Source organism: Thyridium curvatum (assembly GCF_004353045.1).
Source record: "Thyridium curvatum strain D216 chromosome Unknown NODE_93_length_152514_cov_68.488027, whole genome shotgun sequence".
NCBI classification, from domain to species: domain Eukaryota; kingdom Fungi; phylum Ascomycota; class Sordariomycetes; order Thyridiales; family Thyridiaceae; genus Thyridium; species Thyridium curvatum.
In genome coordinates, this window is record NW_022156848.1 from 100,386 (window position 1) to 122,106 (window position 21,721).

At 51.8% G+C, this 21,721-nt stretch overlaps 10 protein-coding genes across 10 annotated transcripts; 5 read left to right on the top strand and 5 right to left on the bottom strand.

Moving 5' to 3' along the window:
• Positions 1-243: 243 nt before the first annotated feature.
• Positions 244-3,810, bottom strand: E0L32_010901 (uncharacterized protein; the record flags this gene model as incomplete). The annotated part of the gene is made up of 11 exons (XM_031133570.1): positions 244-337; positions 401-615; positions 674-850; positions 912-1,425; positions 1,474-1,493; positions 1,548-1,901; positions 1,955-2,149; positions 2,198-2,806; positions 2,859-3,271; positions 3,334-3,702; positions 3,765-3,810. 11 exons carry the CDS (start codon positions 3,808-3,810, stop codon positions 244-246), a joined length of 3,006 nt encoding a protein of 1,001 aa, XP_030988909.1.
• An 852-nt stretch (positions 3,811-4,662) lies between these two features.
• On the top strand, positions 4,663-6,401 carry E0L32_010902 (uncharacterized protein; the record flags this gene model as incomplete). Its single annotated transcript, XM_031133571.1, has 5 exons — positions 4,663-4,680; positions 4,740-4,893; positions 4,959-5,977; positions 6,029-6,149; positions 6,202-6,401. 5 exons carry the CDS (start codon positions 4,663-4,665, stop codon positions 6,399-6,401), a joined length of 1,512 nt encoding a protein of 503 aa, XP_030988910.1.
• Positions 6,402-6,408: 7 nt separating this feature from the next.
• Positions 6,409-8,495, bottom strand: E0L32_010903 (uncharacterized protein; the record flags this gene model as incomplete). The annotated part of the gene is made up of 4 exons (XM_031133572.1): positions 6,409-6,430; positions 6,518-6,606; positions 6,888-8,090; positions 8,142-8,495. The coding sequence occupies 4 exons, from the start codon at positions 8,493-8,495 to the stop codon at positions 6,409-6,411; spliced, it is 1,668 nt and encodes a 555-aa protein (XP_030988911.1).
• Positions 8,496-9,211: 716 nt separating this feature from the next.
• E0L32_010904 (uncharacterized protein) lies at positions 9,212-11,143 on the top strand (the record flags this gene model as incomplete). The annotated part of the gene is made up of 1 exon (XM_031133574.1): positions 9,212-11,143. One exon carries the CDS (start codon positions 9,212-9,214, stop codon positions 11,141-11,143), a length of 1,932 nt encoding a protein of 643 aa, XP_030988912.1.
• Positions 11,144-11,319: 176 nt separating this feature from the next.
• Positions 11,320-13,154, bottom strand: E0L32_010905 (uncharacterized protein; the record flags this gene model as incomplete). Its single annotated transcript, XM_031133575.1, has 6 exons — positions 11,320-11,579; positions 11,638-12,006; positions 12,059-12,402; positions 12,454-12,494; positions 12,554-12,832; positions 12,894-13,154. 6 exons carry the CDS (start codon positions 13,152-13,154, stop codon positions 11,320-11,322), a joined length of 1,554 nt encoding a protein of 517 aa, XP_030988913.1.
• A 562-nt stretch (positions 13,155-13,716) lies between these two features.
• On the top strand, positions 13,717-14,921 carry E0L32_010906 (uncharacterized protein; the record flags this gene model as incomplete). Its single annotated transcript, XM_031133576.1, has 3 exons — positions 13,717-14,075; positions 14,138-14,278; positions 14,330-14,921. 3 exons carry the CDS (start codon positions 13,717-13,719, stop codon positions 14,919-14,921), a joined length of 1,092 nt encoding a protein of 363 aa, XP_030988914.1.
• Positions 14,922-15,531: 610 nt separating this feature from the next.
• On the top strand, positions 15,532-17,266 carry E0L32_010907 (uncharacterized protein; the record flags this gene model as incomplete). The annotated part of the gene is made up of 2 exons (XM_031133577.1): positions 15,532-15,731; positions 15,784-17,266. The coding sequence occupies 2 exons, from the start codon at positions 15,532-15,534 to the stop codon at positions 17,264-17,266; spliced, it is 1,683 nt and encodes a 560-aa protein (XP_030988915.1).
• Positions 17,267-17,605: 339 nt separating this feature from the next.
• Positions 17,606-18,544, bottom strand: E0L32_010908 (uncharacterized protein; the record flags this gene model as incomplete). The annotated part of the gene is made up of 1 exon (XM_031133578.1): positions 17,606-18,544. The coding sequence occupies one exon, from the start codon at positions 18,542-18,544 to the stop codon at positions 17,606-17,608; it is 939 nt and encodes a 312-aa protein (XP_030988916.1).
• A 350-nt stretch (positions 18,545-18,894) lies between these two features.
• Positions 18,895-19,807, top strand: E0L32_010909 (uncharacterized protein; the record flags this gene model as incomplete). The annotated part of the gene is made up of 2 exons (XM_031133579.1): positions 18,895-19,515; positions 19,574-19,807. The coding sequence occupies 2 exons, from the start codon at positions 18,895-18,897 to the stop codon at positions 19,805-19,807; spliced, it is 855 nt and encodes a 284-aa protein (XP_030988917.1).
• A 373-nt stretch (positions 19,808-20,180) lies between these two features.
• E0L32_010910 (uncharacterized protein) lies at positions 20,181-21,514 on the bottom strand (the record flags this gene model as incomplete). Its single annotated transcript, XM_031133580.1, has 6 exons — positions 20,181-20,791; positions 20,844-21,018; positions 21,077-21,142; positions 21,192-21,262; positions 21,321-21,390; positions 21,452-21,514. The coding sequence occupies 6 exons, from the start codon at positions 21,512-21,514 to the stop codon at positions 20,181-20,183; spliced, it is 1,056 nt and encodes a 351-aa protein (XP_030988918.1).
• Positions 21,515-21,721: the final 207 nt, after the last annotated feature.

The window sequence follows — 21,721 nt, forward strand, 5'->3', positions numbered from 1 at the left end:
AATTGATGTCGGGAAATTCCCGGACAAGTTGGGCGGAGCCACGGAACGGAGCCACGGAACGGAGTCACGGAACCAAGCTATAGAGAATTACTCAGCGTCACACTGTGGCAGGCCTTTCATTTGTGAACTTAATCATCCGCTTCAATGAAATAAAAATGCCAAGGAAACCATTATGAACGATCCCTTATACGCGTATACATGCGAATCTTGAAGTATCTCTCGGCCGACATGTCCTTTATGAGGTTACCTCTCAAGTGTTGATGAAGGTCGGTATTGTTGTATCACAGAAGGTGTCTTTTGCCACGACTGTCCGAAAGGCTGATATTGCATGTGTAAACTATAAGGATAGCACATTAGCTTTCGTGTGTGAACAGTGAGGGTAGCAATTTATTGCACGGACCCGAACGAGGCTGGATCGCTTGCCTGCATGCCCTGCTGTGTTGTCCAGAGCGGGTGAGCTGGCATGGCAATGACCGACACAAGCAGGCCATACCGCAGTTCGTGGGTTGATAAAGCGCTGCCAGACATGTCGAGTACGGTAATGAGATCCGGCGTGGTGCAAATGCTCTCTTGCGAGCCGTCCGGCCCTTTTAACGCAGCATAGAGGAACTCGTTCTATACAGTTGTGAGCGGGCGCCTGCTGCTGTCAGAGTCAGGGCTTGTTAATGCTCACCTGGTATTGGAGCACCATAGGACGCTGGTCGGACTCGGAATCCCATGAGATGAACTCCTCGTCATCACTTGCACGCTCAATGGTCGCTGTCCCGATGGTCCAGCCTCCTTTCACCTCTCTCGATATTTCCACAATCCGTCCCACAAATAGGAAACGGCAACCGGGGATCAAGTCAACCTGGAGCAAAGTGGGGGATTAGCAAGTATCTCAAAATTGTGGCGTGCGGGATCGCTATTACCAGGGAATCAACCACATTTTTCTTGTCTTGTCTCGCACATAAAATAGCCCGTCCAAGGAACCACGCCTGCGAGACCGTATCGTGGCAGGTGTACTGATGGAGGTTCGTTCCAGATATGCTGAGAGCAGAAGCCGTGAACATCCCCAGCTCGATACATAAGCATCGGAGGAGACGTTCCAGCCTGTCGCGGCTCTCGACCTCGGCCACAATCTGTGCATTGCCACGAGCGTCGGCAACGGCAGCAGGCGAGGGCTTTTCTGCCCCATAAACATAGGGCAGACACATGTCTACCTTGGGGAACGCACGGCCAATCATGTCGGCGTCGATTACGGGCAGGTTCATAGATGCCGCCGTGGCGAAGGCACGCATTCCGTTGGATCCGCCGATCTCCCCTGCCACAAGGCCGGCGAATGCTGATGAGCCACCATCGAGTTGCAAATACTGAGCAAGTTTATCGCAGGCGACGCGAAGCTCGCCGTCGCCGGCCAGGCGCTCGTTTGATACCGTCGGCGCCCTATGAATGTCAGCTGAGTCTAAAACGACAATGACTAGCAGGACTAACCCGACAAATGCTACAATAGCCTATGGCAAGCTGTTAGTCAACCGTACTAATTAAAAGGCATGCTGGCTACTCACCACCCGGTCCCCATGGTTGACTGCTTTTGCTTCCACAACTCGCATTCTTCCATTGGGCATGTTCCTGAGCGCCTGTACGGACTGGAGATAGGCAGAGTACACCGACCCACCGCCACCCGTTCCGAGAACACCGCATCCTTCAGCAATGAAGGCGAGATCAGTCTCTGAGATGAACCATTCTCCAGCCATAGAAACCTCTGGTTGGTATGTCGAATAATCCATCTCTTGACTGTCCAGATCAAGCTTGGATGGGAGCACGCGCGGAATTTCTCCTTCGTCATAGGTCTCGACAGCGTCGATATCAAGAACTGCCCGGCCTCCGCTGGTGGATTTATCCCACCCGAGCTCGCCGCACTGAATTTGTGAGCCGTAATTACTAAAACAAGGAGATGAAACTGAATACGCACCGCACGAACTACAATCCGGAATGCTGCATTGGTCATGTATTGCAGAGGAATACAGTCAACATCCACAATCTTTACTGTGCTTTTGATTGCTCCATTGGAACAAGTCCTTCCAATGGTCTCCACTTTGACCTCGTCAACAATGGCTTGCTGCTTTCGATCACCAGGGATGATGACCCTGTCCACTTCCCCAGATATCTACATGCCCATCAGCTTGATTCCGTGATGAAAGACAGAGACACTCACCTTGGCAATAGCTGCACCGACAGCATTTGCGACCGTGTAGAAAGGGGGCCTGATGCAAGCTTTGACATTGTTGAGCCCTTCCAGTTGGATGATAGACCCACCTCCAACCAGTAAGAGCACCACCTCCTGGTCCGAGACTTTCATGCTATCAATGCTCCGTTCAAGCTGTCTCTTGATATCATGTCGGGCTCTGGCTACCAAGCCTGCGTCCAGACGAATGGGGACGCTTCCAGTAATATTACTGGCGTGGCCACTAGCAACGACAATGTCACTAGCAGTGAGGGTGTCCCCTCCAAAGCACTTACTTGAGGTCGCGAGTCTGTAGCCTACCGATGTAGGCCCCACACTCACTCGACCATCATCCTGTTCCAAGACATGTGAACCGCCGCCAAGCCCTATACTGACAAGTTCGGGCATACTGAAAGCAGTGCGGACACCCCCGAGCTTGACAGTGGCGGGAGACTGACGCGGGAACCCCGACGACGAGAGGGCAGCAAAGTCGGATGTAGTGCCTCCAATATCTACCATGATGATTTGGGATGTGCTTGGATCGAGATCTGTCGTCCGGCTGTGTATCCCAGAAAGAAAGAGAGCTCCAGTAAGTGAATTCTGGAAACGTCTGTCAGAATATGCGCAAATAATACCTGTCTGCGTCACTTACAGTTGCTCCGGATGAAAAGGTCTTGATAGGAAGCCGCATGGCGGTCTTTGTCTCCATGACAGTACCGTCATTTTGAGTGAGGTACAGTGGGCAATCCAAACGCAGGGAACGAAAAGCACGTTCAAACCCTCGAATGGTTCGCCGGCCAAAGTCTAGAATACTGGCGTTCAAAATGGCAGCGTTTTCTCGCTCTATAAACGCAGAATTGCCAATGTCGCGAGAGCAAACTACATCCACGTTGGGCATCTCCCTGAGTAGAAGGCTTCGGACGTACTCCTCTTGGGTGGGTGTGCCAGAGTCCAAGGACGAAAAGACGCCTATGACAACGATGGCATTGATCTTAGCAGCTTTAAGTTCGTGGCAGAAGTCTCGGATCTCTGAGTCCTTGATCTCACTGATGATTCGTCCGTCAACTGCGTAAAATCATTCGTCAGGGCGAATCGAGAATCTTATGGAATGAATAGATATGAAGTACTTTCCAGACCGCCAGAGAAGTACCCAACTGGACCCTCGACAACATCGCGCAGAGCTTGAGGCCAATCCGAGAAGGGTGCAATCTCTCTTGCAAAAGGTCCACATAACCGCAAGACAGCAACGCGCTCCAGCTTGGCCGCGTCTCGTTGTGTGACGGCGTTTATGAAATGAGTGGTGCCAATGTTGATCGACAAGACGTCCTCGCGAGGTACATCCGCTTCTTCAAGGACCATCTTCACCGCGTCACAGATACCGGATGTCACATCCGCCGTGGTCGGTGATTTGCTACTTGCTAGAACCGTAAATTCTTGCTTGTCGTTTGACGAGGTTTCGAAGCAGCCCACGAGTGCTGCATCCGTGTTGGTTCCGCCTAAGTCCGTACATCAGAATCAAGCGCCAGCATGAACATTCACTACAGCTGCGAAGACTCACCAACGTCGACACCAATTCGGAATCTTTGCTGTCCTAATGACCCCATGTTTAGAAAGCGGAAGACTTGATCAGAGTGAGGTAGCTGCGCGGAGGCGAAGAACAAGCCTAGTGAGAGCTTTGATGGGAGATAGTTGGATGCCGTCTTAGACAAGTCCAAATGCACACTTGGCTACTTCACCCTTGCTGTTTTGTAGTTAGATAAACACATGGTACTTGTAGATAATGGTAGATCGGATCTAGTTGTCGACTCGCAACCTTCGGGGTTAGATAACGTAGGTGGAGATGACTCGGAGTGTCTGAACGCTGATTGGTGGCTTTAACAGAGATGCGTCCCCCATCCTGAGCCCGCGGCAAATATTTACCGTGATCACATCTTTTGCCTTTTGAACCCTTAATCTCTCAGTGCGGCACATCTTTCAGAACATAGCCAGCTCGCTACTGCGTCTGACCCGAGAGATAAGCACGTCGCGACCAAACAGGTACACAATTGGCACCAGCTCCTCCGCCCAGCTCCGCTTCCCCGCAGACAACGGAACCCGTCAGAGGTATAAGTTGCCAGCATTAAGGAACACGATCCCTGTGTCTCCGTCCTCCTTTCTCCTTTCCTCCCATCAGCACCTCAAGCTTAATATTCGAAAAATGGCTTCGACATTGTCAAAGTGGGCTGCACGTCTGGAGGTTCCGTATCCAGAGAACGGTCATCGTCCAACATGGCTCATCAATCATGACACCAAGCCCATCGAAAAAGCCCGTCGTATCTGGGGTATGTTAAAGCGAAGAGCCTTCTCCGCAGTGCCACTGCACTGGTAGCGTACTTTTATTTGGATTGCAGCTGATATATCCCGTGACGCCAGGGTGGACCGCATTCTTTGGCATTTGGACGACTGTATCCTTTAACATGGCTAATTGGCAACTGGTAAGAGACCTTGGTGTTCTCTTTTGGCATCGTACACAGTCATGCTAATGGCACCTCAGGGAGCTGGAATGCTTGCCTTGGGCCTAAACTGGTGGCATACTCTACTTGCTACCTTGGTAGGTCACATCGTCGCCGCCGGGCTTGTCGTCCTCGTCAGCTATCCTGGTCTTGAATACCACATCTCCTTTCCTGTAGCCTCTCGAATTGGCTGGGGTGAGTCAATAGTTCCATATCGCTCCGTGAGCCTCTTTCTCTGACTGGTCTCCTCCTCTTGATAGGTTTTTTCGGAGCCGTCTTTGTCGTGCTCAACCGCATCGTTCTTTCGGTCATCTGGTTCGGCGTTCAATCATGGATGGGAGGCTTGGTCACTTACGTCTGCCTCAGGGCTATATGGCCCAGTATTGACAATATCCCCAACACGATCCCAGCAAGTACCGGGATGAACTTGCCTCAATTTGTCGGCTTTATAGTCTTCTTCGTCATTCAGTTTCCGTGCCTCTTCCTTACACCCAAGACTCTCCGATGGCTCCTGCAGATTGGATCTTGGACCGGCTTCGTTGTTCAGCTCGTGCTTGTGGCATGGGCATGCTCAACAATGGGCTCTGGTGGGTTCGGTTCGGTTCTTTCGTCGGCACGCGCCTCCTCGCTTTCCAGTAAGCAGCTCGGCTGGCTCTTTGTCTACGCCATGTCCTTGACAATGTCGAGTATCACGAGCGGTACCCTGAGCGTATGTGACTACACTCGCTTTGCCAAGCGGCCTTCATCAGGAACGTGGCCTCAGCTCGCCGGTTTTTTTCCAGCGTGGATCTCCAACCTCTTTGGAGTTTTGACCGTTGCTGCGACCCAGAACCGATTTGGTGCAGAGCTTTGGAGCCCCGCGGGGCTGTTGATGGCCATGCAGCAAGCCAATCCGACCTCGGCCACTCGTGCAGCTGTTTTCTTTGCGGCATTCGGAATGGGCATCTCACAGCTTTCCCTTAACATCATTGGAAACTCTTTCTCTGGTGGTACTGACATGGCGGCTCTGTTGCCACGCTTTATCAACATCCGCCGAGGCCAGATCCTCACCGCTATCTTGGGACTGGCCATTAACCCTTGGTACCTCCTTAGCGGGGCTACTGTATTTCTGAGCACCATGTCATCTTACACCGTGTTTCTGCAGCCGTTTCTTGGCATCCTCGTCGGGCATTATCTCGTCATACAGAAGCGCAAGCTTCGTGTGATTGATCTGTATCGTCTAGGATCCGATTCAATCTACTTCTACAGCTTTGGAATCAACTACCGAGCTGTAATCGCGGTAAGAGCTGTTATCCGGTTCCGATATCCATTCCTTTGCTAATGACTACAGTGGATTGCGGGGATGGCGCCTCATGTGCCTGGATTCCTCAGCGTAGTTAACCCGCATATCAAGGTCTCAGAAGGTGCTATGTACATGTATTATTTGAACTCGCTTACCGGATTCGTTTTTGGTTGGTCCTTCATCTCTAGAACGATTCTCTTTTACTAATACCTCCTCCTTAGCCTTTGCCGTCACGATTCTGTTGGACTTCATCTCTCCAGTTACCCAGCAAAAAGAATTCATTTCCTCCGTAACGAGGAACGAGGCGATGAAGGAATACGAGGAAAACCACGACCCGCTTGTTATCAATGCGACATCAGTAATGAAGCGTGAGGAGTGCGAACCGCAGTCAAATCTACCTTGCTCGAAAGAGCTCGTCTAGATCAGTTCTAGTGGGATTGGTACTCGGATCTGCGATTAGATCAACGTAGTAGATGCCTAACTTATTCTTGAAATCTGAAAGATTGGGAAACTTGATTTCATGCATGTCCCACTTACTCTGCACGATGCAAAGGACGTCTGCCATAGGACATGGCAAAGTCTTCAGAGTAATAGAACCATGCTAGCCAAATACTCCTCGCTTTGATCTGATCGGAGAGTTTGTGCAGTCGGAGTCAGGCAGGCATTTACCACAGTTGCTAGGTCATACTTTAGACCTGACATCGCGACAATACAACTATTTGCATTTCCATATTGACTCTTGGTGTCTTGCTACGGATAGCCTGGTTTATGGGGTCCATCACATTTCTAAGGCGATCGTCTCAGATGCAGGCCTTGATGAGCAGGCTAAGACTGTTCCATCAAGCTGCATACCACCATCGACCGAGCCTGATATTAGTCTTGAAGCGCATCCTCCACAAGATCCTACTCTGCATCCATAATCTGGAGTTAGCCCGAGGGACTCTGCCAGTTCCAAGAGAGACATAGGATTTTCTTTGCTCCATTGAGCAACCCTCGACGACTTGTTGAATAATACCGTCGCTCGTTCCAGGTTACCCAGACTGGTGCTGCTGAATGAACCAGAGAAAGACTCGCTATGGATGAAAGGCGCAGGAACCTTGAAATCTGCGAGCAACGCCTGAATACTCTGCTCGAATGCGGCGGGGCCGCATATGTATACTGAAGATATCCTCCCCTCCATCTCAATTTCTGATATTTCGAGCGGATTCATCGTGTAAGACTCTGTGATTAGAGTGCGAAGGATGTCTTCGGTGGGATATCCTCGGTAATCGTAGGGATACCTCTCCGTTGCCTCAGGCTGGGTGTAGAAGACAATCTTCTGTATGTGGTTGTGACAGGCACTAGACCATTCGGATCTGAATGGGAAATGACTTGAGTTTCTCGCAACATGAATCCAAAGGGCTGGGACTGTCTTCATATTAGGATGTTGAGCATGGGCTTTCATCATCGCCAGAATCGGAGTGATCCCGATGCCTGCGGATAGATAAATCTGGCGTGGAGGAACCATCGGGGACCAGTCGAGGACAAAACGGCCAGCCGGCGACCGAACCTTGAGGTCAGTGCCTATTTTGCAATGGTCCCACATCCAACGGGAAGCATCTTTTCCTCTTTTGATGCTTAATCGGTAGTGTTTCATGTTGTAGCCTTGCCAGTCTGAGATACTCCAGCTCCGTACCTTGCCATCAGGAAGTTTGAGAGTGAGGAACTGCCCTGGTAAATAATTTGCAAGAGCTTTGCCGTCGATCGGGGTCAAGTAGAAGGATTTGATGTCGCCACCCTCATCCACTTTCTTTGTGACTCTAAAGGTTCGCCAGCCTTTCCAAGCATTGTTGTCGACGTTGAGCTTGTCATCAAGAGAAGCGAGCTTCCTAGCCATAACCCACTTGTTGAGTCTCAAAAGAACCCGGTGATTGCTAAGGAGATCTAGGGTGTCTCTTGATTTGAGCGATGAATCAAAAGCAAGCTGGCTGATTGCCGCGACGCTCATGGTATCACCTGAGCGGCTCAATATCTTTGCTTTGTCGCCAGGGGCAATCTGGCCTCCACGAACCACGCGAAGGTAGACCCCAACATAACCACTGTCGGCCAAAGGCTTCAACCACTTATCCTTCTGGGCACATCGCCAAGCCAGTTTGAAGCATGGGATCCGAGCTCCACATACCTCCAACCGCACATCGTTACCGATAGACAGGACGTCCCCCAGAAACAGATCATGTTCGGTGATCTGGTTGTCCTTTTCAACATTGCGTAGGGTGATGTTCTCTCCCCAATGACACCAGTTCCATTCAGCACGGTTGACATTCAGTTCGGCGCACCAATAGTCGTAGTGCTCAGCAAAGAAGGCGTACACGGGACCGTCATGGGCCGCGGTGGCATTGCCGAGGATGCCTTCGTCGTCAAGCTCGATATAATCTTCTTTACGAGTGAGAGGCTCGTGAAAGATGGACGTGAATGTTTTCGATCCATTGATCTCCAGCTGCCGCGGCCAAGAGCGGCTCACAGCGACAACTTCCATGGGCAGGGCTCTGGTGGTGGACGGAATTCGTGGACCAAACAGACTTGGTGTGATCTGCTTCTTTGCGAAGTGCAATCGCGCCAGATCTACCCCGTTTTGACTTGGCCCAGGCTCTGGATGGCGCACTCCTTCATATCCGCCGCCTGACTCCCCCGTCCTTGAGGAGCCCGACTTAGTGTGAGGGAGAGGCGCCGGTCGAGGCCCTCGACGCTTAAGCCCACCAATCACAGCAGAGAAACGCCGGAGGTTGAGAATCGGCCTCTGGGGTTTTGTGGGGAGCCTACTCCATAAAACAAAGCTCGGATTGACCCCTCATTCATGTCCAGTCCAATCATGATCTCTGCTTATCTCTGGAACCCGAGTCCAGATCGGCTGAACGCAAAGTGCTGTTATTCCGAGCATTCCGCTCACGCCCTCGCGGCTCGGTGCGGCTCAGTACACCACTCCAAATACATCCCTTTCTCCAGGAGACTAAAGCGCAAACGCACAACGGGATGGAGGCTGACGACACCAACGGCTCCGCGCCGCCAAAGCGTACGCGCACACGACGCCAGCTAAGCTGTCTACCCTGTCGACAACACAAACTCAAATGCAATCGCAGGGTCCCATGCGAGAGTTGTGTGAGGTACCGGAGGAGCAGAGAGTGCAGCCAACATCCGAGTCCAGAAACAAGAACCTGGACGCGATGGACATATACAAGGCTAGCTCAAGCAACCATGGAAGTGCCGCAAGATGGCGACTTGATGCCCTGCATACCGGAGCAGGCGTTGCCCAACAGCGGTGGTGGCCAGCGTAGCTCCATCACTACCTTGGCTCTGAGTGGCGACCTTTCAAACCCAGATGAAAGCATTGCGAGCTCTTCGAAAGACTTTCCTGCTGCCGTAAATATCACAAGCCCTCGTCCAAATAACGGGATCAGAGCTTCTACGGCCCTCCTGCCCCTGTTTCTATCGCATCCAACAGTATCGGTTCTCAAGTCGATCATTGCTCAGCCGGCACTGGAGATACAGAATTCCGATTCTTTTTGGAAAGCTCAATTGACGAATCTCCTCCCCACTCAGAACCAGTGCGATATGCTCGTGGCTTTCTATCTGGAGAACATCAACTGGCTGTATCATGCTGTTCATGTGCCTCTATTTCGTCGCCAGTATTATCGCTTATGGACGGCACCAGTAGAACAAGTCGACTTGATTTGGCTCTCGCTGCTCTTTGCAATGCTCTCTCTTTCGGCCCTTTACGTACCCCCGACAGTGGCTGAAGCTGCCGGCCTCGAACCAGAAGCAATTCGACGCCTAGCTCACACGTGGCATGGTGCCAGCCGCCAAGCTTTGTTCAGTGGCGGCTTCGAGTCACGCCCAAGGCTGCTCCAGCTGGCGACCTTTCTCGTTAGCCAGCTCTACTGGCTCTCTACCAAGAACGGCGAGGCGATGAACTCGTGCCTTGGCCAAGCAGTGCGAAATGCACAGGCCCTACAGCTGGATCGCGACAAAGTCGCATCGCCCCTTGAGACTGAGCTGCGTCGTCGTGCTTGGTGGGAGCTGTGCTGCTGCGATACATTCCAGTCCTTATGCTTTGGCCGCACGCCTCTTATCTCGGGCGGCGCTATGTCGCGAGTATCATTTCCAGCCAACATCGACGACGCGGCCCTTCCTGATGAGACCAAGATGACCATCACGCCGCGGCCGGACAACGAGCCCACCGATATGAGCGCAAAGATCGCGCGCGCGGAGGTCTTTCGGATCTTCCACAAACTCTATACCGATGACGGATCTCATATGTCAAGTTGGAGCTATGTTTCCGGGATCGATGCTGAGGTTCAAGCGTGGCTGGGAAGGCTTCCTTGGTTCTTCTGTTCATCGGCGTGGCAGACGGACACTGGATACGGGCATACTTTGTTGTTGCAGAGTGAAACAACTCAGCAGCATTTTAACACCACGCCGAGGCCGAACAACATTCGGTGGTCTCACTATGTCCTTCACTCCTGCGTCTGCATACAGAGGATCCGCATGGCCCGCCCGTTTCTTGGCCTTCAACACGAGTCTCACATTCGAGACGAGGCCCTGCGCATTTGTCTACAAGCCTCGCGTTCGATCCTGGATGATTACAAGCATCTACGAGAGGGTCGACGTTCGAGTCCACGATTTCACGTGCTATCTTATCAGTCATACAGTGCAGCTGTGCAGTTAGCTGCGTTTCTGCTGGTCGAGCAGACATTTGAAACAGAGGAGCCAACAATCCGGGAAGATATTGAAATGGTCATTAAGGATCTGGATGCATGGGTTGACAGTGGCCCCATGATAGCTGACGGACAGCGAGTCTTGAAAATCATGCTCCAAATCTGCGACATGAGGCATCTCGGTGGTGCTCAAGGGCAGGCCGGCCCTGTCCCTCACCAGGAAGAGCTCGCGACGGAGATAGGCCCTGTGTTTGGCGGCGGAGAGAGCACAGCCCGGAAGTATTTACGGCGCTGTGATATCAATTACTTGCTAAACCAGGACTTCTCTAGCGCAGGCACTTTGGGCGCAGGAACATCGACAGATAGCGAGCTGGACAGCTTATTCGATTTTGATGTGCCATTAGATATGCTGAGTGTTGAACAGTGGGACTTCCTACTGCATGGTACAAGCTTTGTTACAAATTCATTCTAAGTCCTGAAGTAGCAATAGACTCGGCGGGCGAAAGGAGATTGGACCTTTAGGCCAGACCACCGTATGAAAGTATCTAATTCATGCTCTCCTGGTTGCTCTCAGAGGCATGCTAACACACAGACACAGGTCTGTTCATAATCACAGAATGTATCTGAATTGTGGGTTCTACACAGATGTCAGCGAAAGTTGTCCAGCAAAATGAGGCCATAGACTGGGGAGCGAGCTACCTTTTTGTCGGTCAAGTCATCTTCATAGGCGTGGTCGAACCCTTCCATGATCCCTGCCTTATCACGCTGGTTGTTGTTCCACACACAGATGAGCCGGTATAATAGAGCAAGGAAACCGGCGATAATAGAGGTGACAACAACGACGATGAAACCCGGAATGTATCGGGGTGCGTCCTGTTTCTTGAAGACCAGCGGGCCGACGAAGTTACCTGTGATGATATTAGTGTGTGGCTCCATATTTCGGCACGCCCGACGTGACCAACTTACCCAGGCAGTACCCAATGTAGAGGCCTGACGAGGCAACGGATCGTTTTGTGTAACCCGCAATGTTGGCGATTTGCAGTCCCATAAGCACAGCATACCCAGAGCCGACAGATGGCAGGATGATGCAACCAAACAGCAATGCTCCAGTTGCCGACATTGGCAAGAGCCACAGCAGCAGAGCAGCGAGGGTGGTGCCGACTTGTGCACCAAACACGAGATAGGATCGGATATTCTTGTACTTATATGCAAGTAGCGGAATCAGCAACTGCATCGTTCCAGCGTATGCTCCTACGGGCATGAGGAGTAGGAGTGAGTTGAGAGTGCTGAAGCCAAAGCCGTTGATGATAATAGGAATGAATGTTGAGATAGGACCTGTCTAGGGGGTGAGCGAAGACTGCCAGATAAGGATGTCAGTTGGACGTACCATTGGCAATCATGGACAAGAACGCAATCGAGAATACGATCCAAAACTTTGGATCGATCAACAACTCCAAGATCTGATCGACCTTCAAGTGCGTGTTGCGAACTCCGGAGTTGTTTGACCGCAACCGAGCAACCAGGATGTATCTTTCCCTCTCGTTGAATCCTTTACTCCGGACTGGATCCGGTGGCAGGACGAACCACAGAGCCAGACCCCAAACGACGGTGACTGAGCCAGCAAAGTAGTACATATATCTCCAAGAAGACACGCCGCCGTTGATCAAACCGAGACCATAGTTGATGAGTGGGCTGAAAATACTCGCGTATCCAGTCATGGCGTACCACACCCTATGCCAAGATCAGTTACCGGTCCAAGCCGACAAACGTTCATGAGCTTACCCCATTCGTAATGCCTGTTCATTCTTTTTGTAGAAAGAGCCCTGTGACAACCGTTCTTAGCACATTAAGTCTTGGGACCCGTAGGGTGGTCGGCACTCACCACAATAAGCATAAACATCGGGCTGATTCCACTCTCGAGAAATCCTAGGAAGAATCTCTGAGCGTAGAGGCCTTGGTAATTCTTGCAGACGGTTGTGAGGAGCAGACAAACGCCCCAGATAGTCACAATAATCGATGCAACGCGTTCAATTGGGAACCTTTGCGCCAAGGCCATGGCTGGATAAGCACCAATGATGAAGCCGATGTAGAAAATGGAGGCAGAGAAGGAGTAGCGTTCACCGACGTTAAGACCAAGGTCGGTTCGTAATCCAAACAGAGCCTTGGTGAGAAAGACATAAGCACTACTGTTCAGGTGCCACTCAGAGGAGGATAATACATACTGCCTGGGAAAGCATAGCCTTGTCGTAATACTGCAACCCGTATGTCACGCAAAGCACAGGGAGCAGCTTCCAGTCAAGCTTCCGGCGAAGCTTCTTCTCCTCCTGCTCCGTCCACTCCTCGCTGCCAGTATAGGCAGCCAGCACCTTCATGGCTTCATCCTTGTGGACTGTGTCGACTGTCTGTGTCGGCTTGATCGGTTCAACAGTTTCAGGGGCGTCAGACTGCTGATCGACAGCACTAGCCTTCTCGGAGTCAACCATGATTGGAGTCAAAGACAATGGGTGAGGGGGGAATTGGTTTGGAGAGATGCACAATGCATGCGCAGTGTCGATGAAACCCCAGATCTTCACGGGGTCCGTAGAGTCTGATATAACAACAGCTGCATCATGCGGCATAACCTTCCCCGTGGGGATGGTGTCGAATGGGACTCTGGGGTGCGCGGACGCGTGCGAACATGCTGGACGCCGAGAAGTTGCCGAAGGGGCTGAAAGAGGAAAACCGACCGGCGCCAAGTAGCGTAGTTAGGATTTAACAAAACACTAATCAGCGACACAGCCCTTGCGCAAAACCTCGTGGGTTAATTTCCCCACTCCTAGTCATTTTTCAAACTCACTAGTCTGCTGGTTGCCAGTGAGGGGGTTCGGCTGAGGGAACACATGAAAACCACAGCTGAGCGGCTGGTCGACACCGATCACGGCCTGCAAGAATTTGACTCAGCCCAACTTGGTTGCGCTCCTCAAATCCCACACCACTCAACAGCTCAAAGGCAGTTCAGCAATATTTGCTCGTCAATAACGCAGAATACGAAGCGCACATCACGCCATGGATGCGCCGGCCCAGCGACCAAGAGTCAATCTTCCATCTGGGGAGGCTGTGATTGAGGTCAAGCTCATCAACCCTGTCAATTTTGGCCCAGCTATAATCAACAGGTTCATGGCACCGCCTGTGCCTGGTCTTGACACCTTCAAGACATCGCCATCACTATCCTTTCTCTTGGAACACCCCTCGGGCCGAAAGGTGGTGTTTGACCTAGGTATCCGAAAGGACTATTGCAACTATTCAGCCAAGATCACCAGCTATCTGCCAACCACAAACTACAACATAGAGGTTGAGAAGAACGTTGCTGAGATCTTGGAGGACGGTGGGGTGTGTTTGGACGATGTTGAGGCAGTAGTTTGGAGGTCAGTTTTCCCTCTAGAACTCGGCACGCGGCTAGTCTTCTAACTTGGCATGGTGGCTTCAGTCACTGGCATTGGGACCACATCGGAGACCCTTCCACGTTTCCCAGCTCTACCGATCTGGTGGTGGGGCCTGGGTTCAAAGCCGCAATGCTTCCTGGGGCTCCAACTAACCCGGAATCTCCAATATTGGAAGCCGACTACACGTAAGTCCGCTCGTCCTCTCCAAGGTTGAATATTCAACTAACTCTGTGAAGGGGGCGCAATCTTAGGGAAATTGAGTTTTCGGGGCCAAACTCTCTGACGATAGGAAAATTCCCAGCATTCGATTACTTTGGAGACGGGTCATTCTACCTACTGGACAGCCCAGGACACGCGGTCGGGCACCTCTGTGGCCTTGCTCGTACTACATCAGCCCCGGCTACGTTCGTGCTGATGGGCGGAGATGTCTGCCATTACGCAGGGATCATGAGACCTTCAGTCCATCTCCCAATGCCAGCATCGATCTCACCGCACCCATGCCATCCCAGCAGCGATGTTGCTCTCTGCCCGGGGCATGCTTTTGAACAGCTTCAGAGCTCAAGGGGGCGTAAACCCACAGATACGCTCTACGATATAACATTCGGCCTTGATATTCCACTAGCAACGCAGACCGTGGGACAACTACAGGAGCTGGACTGCGATGAGAACATCTTCGTAGTCATAGCCCACGACTCGACAGTCCGCGATGGAGTGCCACATTTCCCAGCAAGTCTCAACAAATGGAAGGAGAAAGGTTGGGGTAGTGGCTTAAAATGGGCGTTCTTGCAAGATTTGGAGACATACTGGAAGTCGAAGGGACTCGCATGATAGTCAATCTGCTTGTGTAATCGTTTTCTTCTACATCAATGACATTTTCCACATCGTAGCTTTTCTCGATGCAAATCGACCACTTTGACCGGACCAACGGGCGGGGACGATTTGAAGCTAGTCTGCGAGACGGTGTGCATCGCTCTCTGTCCTGAAAAGTACATGTGACCTCCTTCGGCTTACTGCTCTTTCGAAATTGTCAAAATCGCGTATCCCAACACCCTTGATATTCACGGCATTGTACCCCGATCCCAGACGCAAAATTTTGCTAGGGGATTGGGCATTCGGCGCCCGAGCGGCTACCCCATTTAGGGTAAGCGAAATACCGGAGGTTAGCGGGTCTGGAACACCCCCGCAGCCTCCCCACAGGCCGAGGCCGAGAGACCCCAGATCGAATGACATACATCACTTGCCTCCTCATCGCGAAAGAATGAACTGGTCCGGGCCCCTGTCATATCCCATATTTTAACGGTCTACAAGCCCGGAAGCACGAAGATCCAGTGTCGTTGCTGTCTTGACTCTCGCACTCCGACACAGCCGAAGCGAAGCAAACTTTGACTACACCATTTTATCCTCATTCAAACTTTGACCAACCAAAAGTTTCGTTAACATGCCGGCGCGGGTTGGTGAAAACTGCGCAAGTGGTGCAGCGTCCAGTGCCTTTACCGCTGCCAACTCTGCTTTGGACTATGATGTGCTCATCGTGGGCGCAGGCTTGAGTGGTATCTACTCCCTGCACCGCATGAGGGAACTAGGCCTGCGGGCTCGGGTGCTTGAAGCTGGGTCAGCCGAAGGCGGAACCTGGTTCTGGTGAGCTTGGTCAGTCATTCTTCTTGGCAATTCCCAGCTAATAACCCGGAAGGAATCGCTATCCTGGCGCCCGTTTCGACTCAGAGAGCTACTCCTACATCTTCTCCTTCTCCCAGGAGGTCCTGGACGAATGGGACTGGACAGAGCACTTTTCACCCCAGCCCGAGACTCTCAAGTATATCCAATATCTCACCAAAAAGTTTGATTTGCACAATGATATGCAATTCGATACCAGGATCAAGAGCGCACACTTCCAGGCTGACAGCAACTCCTGGTTGTTGACCGACGATACGGGCGCTACATATACTTCGCGGTACATCATAACTGCAATGGGTATTCTGAATCAGCCAACTATGCCGAACATTCCCGGCGTTGACAGTTTCAAGGGTCAGTCGTGGCATACGGCTCGCTGGCCAAGCGACGCGTCTGAGCTCAAGGGCAAGCGCGTCGGCATCATCGGAACCGGAGCCACCGCGATCCAGACAATCCAGGCGATAGCAAACGACTTCGGGTCGCTTACGGTCTTCCAGCGGACGCCAAACTGGACCGCACCATTGAGAAACACCAAGATTGATGCCGAGGAGATGAAAGAAATACGGCGTCGGTATCCGGAAATATTCCGGCAGTGTCTCGAATCTTATTCGTGTTTCATCCATGTTGGGGACACAAAGACAACATTCTCAATGTCCGAAGAGGAGCGCAATGCCCACTGGGAAGCCCTCTATGCTCTACCTGGCTTCGCCAAAGTTCTGGGTATCTCGGCTGATATCTACACTGACAAGGATGCAAATGCCCTGTACAGCGAGTTTCATGCCAAGAAGATTCGTGCCCGAGTCAAGGACCCCGTCGTGGCCGAGAAGCTGATTCCGAAGAATCACGGGTTTGGAACCCGGCGAGTGCCATTAGAGAGCGGCTACTACGAAGTTTTCAATCAGCCGAATGTCAAACTTGTCGACATCAATGAAAACCCGATCGAGAAAGTGTGCGACAGCGGTATCCAAACGCGAGACGAACTGTTCGAGTTTGATGTCCTGATCTACGCGACCGGGTTCGACGCCGTGACCGGATCTTTTGATGCTGTTGATTTTCAAGGGCTCAACGGGACAAAGCTTCGCGATGTGTGGAAGGACGGCATTCGCACGTTCCTCGGCCTCACTGTCAAAGACTTTCCCAACATGTTCATGATTATGGGCCCGCATCAGATGTTTGGCAACATCCCGCGGAGTATCGAGTATGCTGTCGACTGGGTAGCGGCATTCATGAATTATGCCCGAGACAACAATGTCCAATTTGTCGAAGCAACGGAACAAGGCATGGAGCTGTGGACAGAGCATGTGCATGAGTGTGGCAAGGGCCTCCTGGCCAATGAAGTTGACTCGTGGATGACGGGAGTCAACAAGAATGTTGCTACAAAGCAAAAGCGTTCAATGACGCGTTATAACGGCCCTGCCCCGGGGTATAGGAAACGCTGTGACGCAGTGAAGGAGAGGGAGTATCAGGATTTTATAATTAGAAAAGGGGCCACCAATATTTGAATAGCACATGTAGGGTTCTGGTAAATATTCAAAGGTTTCCAATCAAACCATGATTGATTTGAGCAAGATGAAGTACATCGCATGATGTCACATTTGGTATCTAGGTCTTTCAAGCCACTGAGAGGCCATTGACAGGAACAAACCTTCACTACTCAGCTATGATCGCACCTAAGACTTGATCTCGAATCTGCACGGAGAAGGGTTTGTGATAACCCAGCAAATACCATCTTCCATAACCTTGTCCCACCTCCTTGCCTCAGAGAGCCGTTCTCCAAACCTCCGGAATCCATGAGGTACGCCTTTGAAGAGACTAATATTGGTTGGTACACTGTGATCACGTCAGCCATGCCAAGCCCTGGTAGACGTTTCGAGAATGGCTGATAAATACTTGTTCTCAGTGAGCATTTTCGCATACAAAAGTCCTTCATCACGGAGAGGATCGAGGCCAGCGATGCCAAAGACCGTTGGGGGGAGACCGCGGACTTGTCCAGGGGAAGCATTCCCAGGGTTAAGCTTGGTATCTGAAGGGCGAGGATCCTGTATTTGGAGAAGATCCGTAAAGAATCTCGCTGTCTTCATGGGAAGAATTGGTGCAAATTCATTTTCGACAACCGAGGAAATTGACGGGTCCTTCATCTTTGCCAACTGTGGCTCGTAGCAGTCCATGTTTACCAGGCAGGGTATCATCAGAATCTGACCCGCGATAGGTGGACAATCCTGCGCTATGTTGCCAAGGTGCTTTTCGAGCACCAGTGACGCGGTCATTTGTGCGCCTGCAGAGATCCCACCTACGACGACCTTTGTTCCATCTCCACCCAGGTTGTGCATGTGTGCATGAGCCCACATAAAACTATCCTGCACATCGTGCCATGCTGTAGGATATGTGAACTCTGGAGTGTGGCGATAGTTCACATTGAGGACCACGACGTGCGTGTTCACAGCAATGCGCGAACATATCGCATCCTCTGAGGCTAGTGTGCCAAACAAGAAACCCCCGCCGTGTAGATGGATGTAAACAGGCAGTTGTCTCGTGTTGGGCAGGTCCGCTGGTCGGTAGGTCCTTGCCTCGATCGTGCTGCCGTCGCGAGTCGGGATGAAGAAGTCTCGTATGGACACTAGGGCTGCAAATTCCTTCATTCCCTCTGCTGCTATTGCTTCACGACCTTGATTTGTGATTGTCTTCTTCTCCAACAGCTCGAGATCAGCCGGCCGCGGCAACTCTGCTTGCACCGCTAGCCACTCCTCACTTGGACCGCCGTAGCACGAGAAGTCGCACATATTCACGTGAGGAAGGTGGATGAGAATGCAACTGAGGTGTATCTTCTGCCAACTTTAGATGAAGGTATCCAGATTGTTCACAAGATTGAGTGACAGGCTGAATGACAATATTCATCGAGATGACTTCGCACTTCGCTCAGGTCCGCTAGACCAACCCCACCATCCTCGACTTGCAGGCTTATCGGCAAAGGCACCGCGATACTCAAAGGAGAATTACCGGCTCCCTCGTGTGGGGCACCCTCCAACCGGGGCCTCGGCCTCTCTCAGAAGAAGTCAAAAATGAATTGGTTGAAAGCGAAGGTAATGCAACTACACTTTCCGTACGTTCTGTGTCTTTTCAAACGTTTAACATGTCTCCTGAAGCATCTTGTGAGCCACCATCTCGGTCCCTCCAGGGCAAAGTGGCCATCATCACGGGGGCTGGATGTGCAGGCGAGGGAATCGGCAATGGTCGAGCCTGCGCAATCCTGCTCGCCGACGAAGGCTGCAGTGTGATATGTCTCGATCGTGACCTGGCATGGGCTGAAAAGACGGCCGAGCTTGCCAATAGCAGACCCGGACAAGGAAAGGCCATCGCCATGCAGGGCGACGTGACGTCGGCCGTGGATTGTGAGAAGACCGTCCAGTTAGCCCTCGCACAATTCGGCCGGCTCGACATTCTCGTCAACAATGTTGGGGTAGCTGGCGCGCCAGGGTCTGCCGCTGAGGTTGACATGGAAAGCTGGGCAAAGGGTCTGGAGATCAATGTCTCGAGTATGGTGCTCATGGCCAAATACGCGATACCTGCCATGCGTCAAAATCATGGCGAGCTCAAAGGCTCCATAATCAACATGGGCAGCGTGGCCGGTCTCAAGGGGGGAACACCTCATCTCCTGTACCCCACTAGCAAGGGTGCTGTGGTGAATATGACCCGAGCTATGGCAGCTCACCACGCCAAAGATGGGATCCGCGTCAACTGTGTCTGCCCTGGGGTGAGTTTGGACTGTATCTCTTCGTCTGCGCCATGTCCTGATCTCTGACCGCGAGCAGATGCTATATACACCCATGATGTATGCGAAGGGGATGAGCGAAGAGGCGCGAGCGGCAAGGAAGGCAAGGAGTCTACTGGGGACAGAAGGTACCGGATGGGACTGTGCGTGCGCTGTTACTTTTCTTGCGAGTGACCATGCCAGGTGGATTACGGGAGTCATATTGCCTGTAGACGCTGGCACAACAGCCGCTGTTGGCATCGGAATGCCGACAAGTGCAAGTGTCAACGGATAGATACCGGTCTGGTAGGGAAGAGAAATTATTGAACGTGTCTCTGTAGTTGTTCAGACGGCGACAAGATAATTTACGCCGAAATCGCTGTGTATTTCAAGTACCTATCCCCTTAGACGCCGCAGCAACGCTCCGATGTTTTTCATCCACTGATGTTGTAGATACAGGGATTTATTACAGGGAATACCTGCCCAAGAGGGCAACAACTGCATGTGATGTGTTGCTGCGGCGTCTGAAGGGATACATGAGACCATTACCACTAACAGACGCTGTGTGTATTTAGATGTAGCACCTTCCCACTCCTCTAGGAGCTCCAAGCAAGTCAATCAAGCACTATTCCAGTCAATTCATCAATTTTGTGTGAAATCACTATCTATCAGTCGTGAAGCAACGCAACACGGCCAGTTACAGTGCCCTCCTCAAGCCCTCGCAGAACTTTGGGGAAATCCTCTAGCTTACCAGTAGTGACTTGAGGCCGGATCGCCCCTTTGGCAATCAGATCGAGGACCAACTTCAAGTCCTGTACCTGTCCTCCGTACGAAAATATGTAGCTTAGCCTCTTTCGGGTGCCTATCTTCATATGAATCGTGTTTTCTGTATTCAAGCTCCCGATGCAAAGAAGCTTTCCACCCCGTCTGACGATGTGCTGCGCATCCTCAAAGGTTTGATGAGTTCCCACAAAGTCCAGAACCGTGTCGATGAGAATCTGGCGCTCCTTGACAAACTCTTGCGGAGAATGCCCTATTGGGACAATGTCCTTGTCAGGAATCCCAAGCTTCCTGGCTTGATTCAAGCTCTCCTCCTTAATGTCGGAGATAATCACCCTGGCACCAATTGCATGAACAATTTGAAGTGCGTTAAACCCGAGTCCTCCAAGACCGAAAAGAAATACCGTCTCCGACTTCTTTACCTCCCCTCTTCTGTGTATAGCGTGGTAAGCAGTCGTGACAGCGTCTGTTGCCACGGCTGCCTCGGCGGGGGTCACACCTACAGCCTTGGTCAGCCCGCATCAGTCGTAGGTTGATCATCCATGACCTACCTTCAGGCACGGGGACAATGCCGCAGATATCTACAACGGCGTAGGATGCGTAGAAACCGTCTTGACCGATGCCAGAGTGGTGGCCTTTCTCACAGATCTGGGATAGATCCCGGGAGCATTCTGAGCAGGCACTTTCCCCACAGCCTGGCACTGCATGCAGTGCGACGACATCACCCTAGGTAGCATTCATAAGCTCAATCTTGGGATCAAGGTGTAGTCTCTTTCCTACTTACGATTTTCAATACCGAGTTCGTGATCTGGGGGCCGAATTTGACGATTCTTCCACACCCTTCATGGCCCTATTCCTGCTTAGCTCGCGAAGATGTCTGACAAGGATTTCCCGCGTACTAGGGTAAACTTTTCTTGAAACCACCCCGTCTGTTGTTCGATCGTGAGTAATGAATGATCGCTACGACACACTGAAATCCAGTCAGCTATGGAGGTCATGGAGCGAGAAGGGGGCTTTCGATCTCTCACCTCCAGAAGCCAACATTTTGACGAGCACCTCGGTCGGCCCAGGCTCGGGAACGGGAATCTCTTCCCAGACCTGAAGCAAAGTTAGCCTCCACAAGCAATTGACAGGAGGCACAGCTTGCAGTGATGCTTACAGGCTTGGGGTTCCCGCGGTGCTTCCTCCAACAAAACATAGTCCGAGGTGGTGTCGCCGACATGGTCGTGGGAGAGTATCGTGTTTGGATATTACTTCAGGAACGAGGGCTGGTAAGGGGCTCGAAGAAGATGGTGAGCACCTCTAACAAAGTCTGTCCTAGCCTGGTTCTCGCTTTGGATGAGGGTGAGGTCTAGGTTGTCTGAGCCAATCGAGAATCTACCTTATGCGGAATACCGGGTTGCGGCTCTTCCCCGCATCCTGAGTGAAA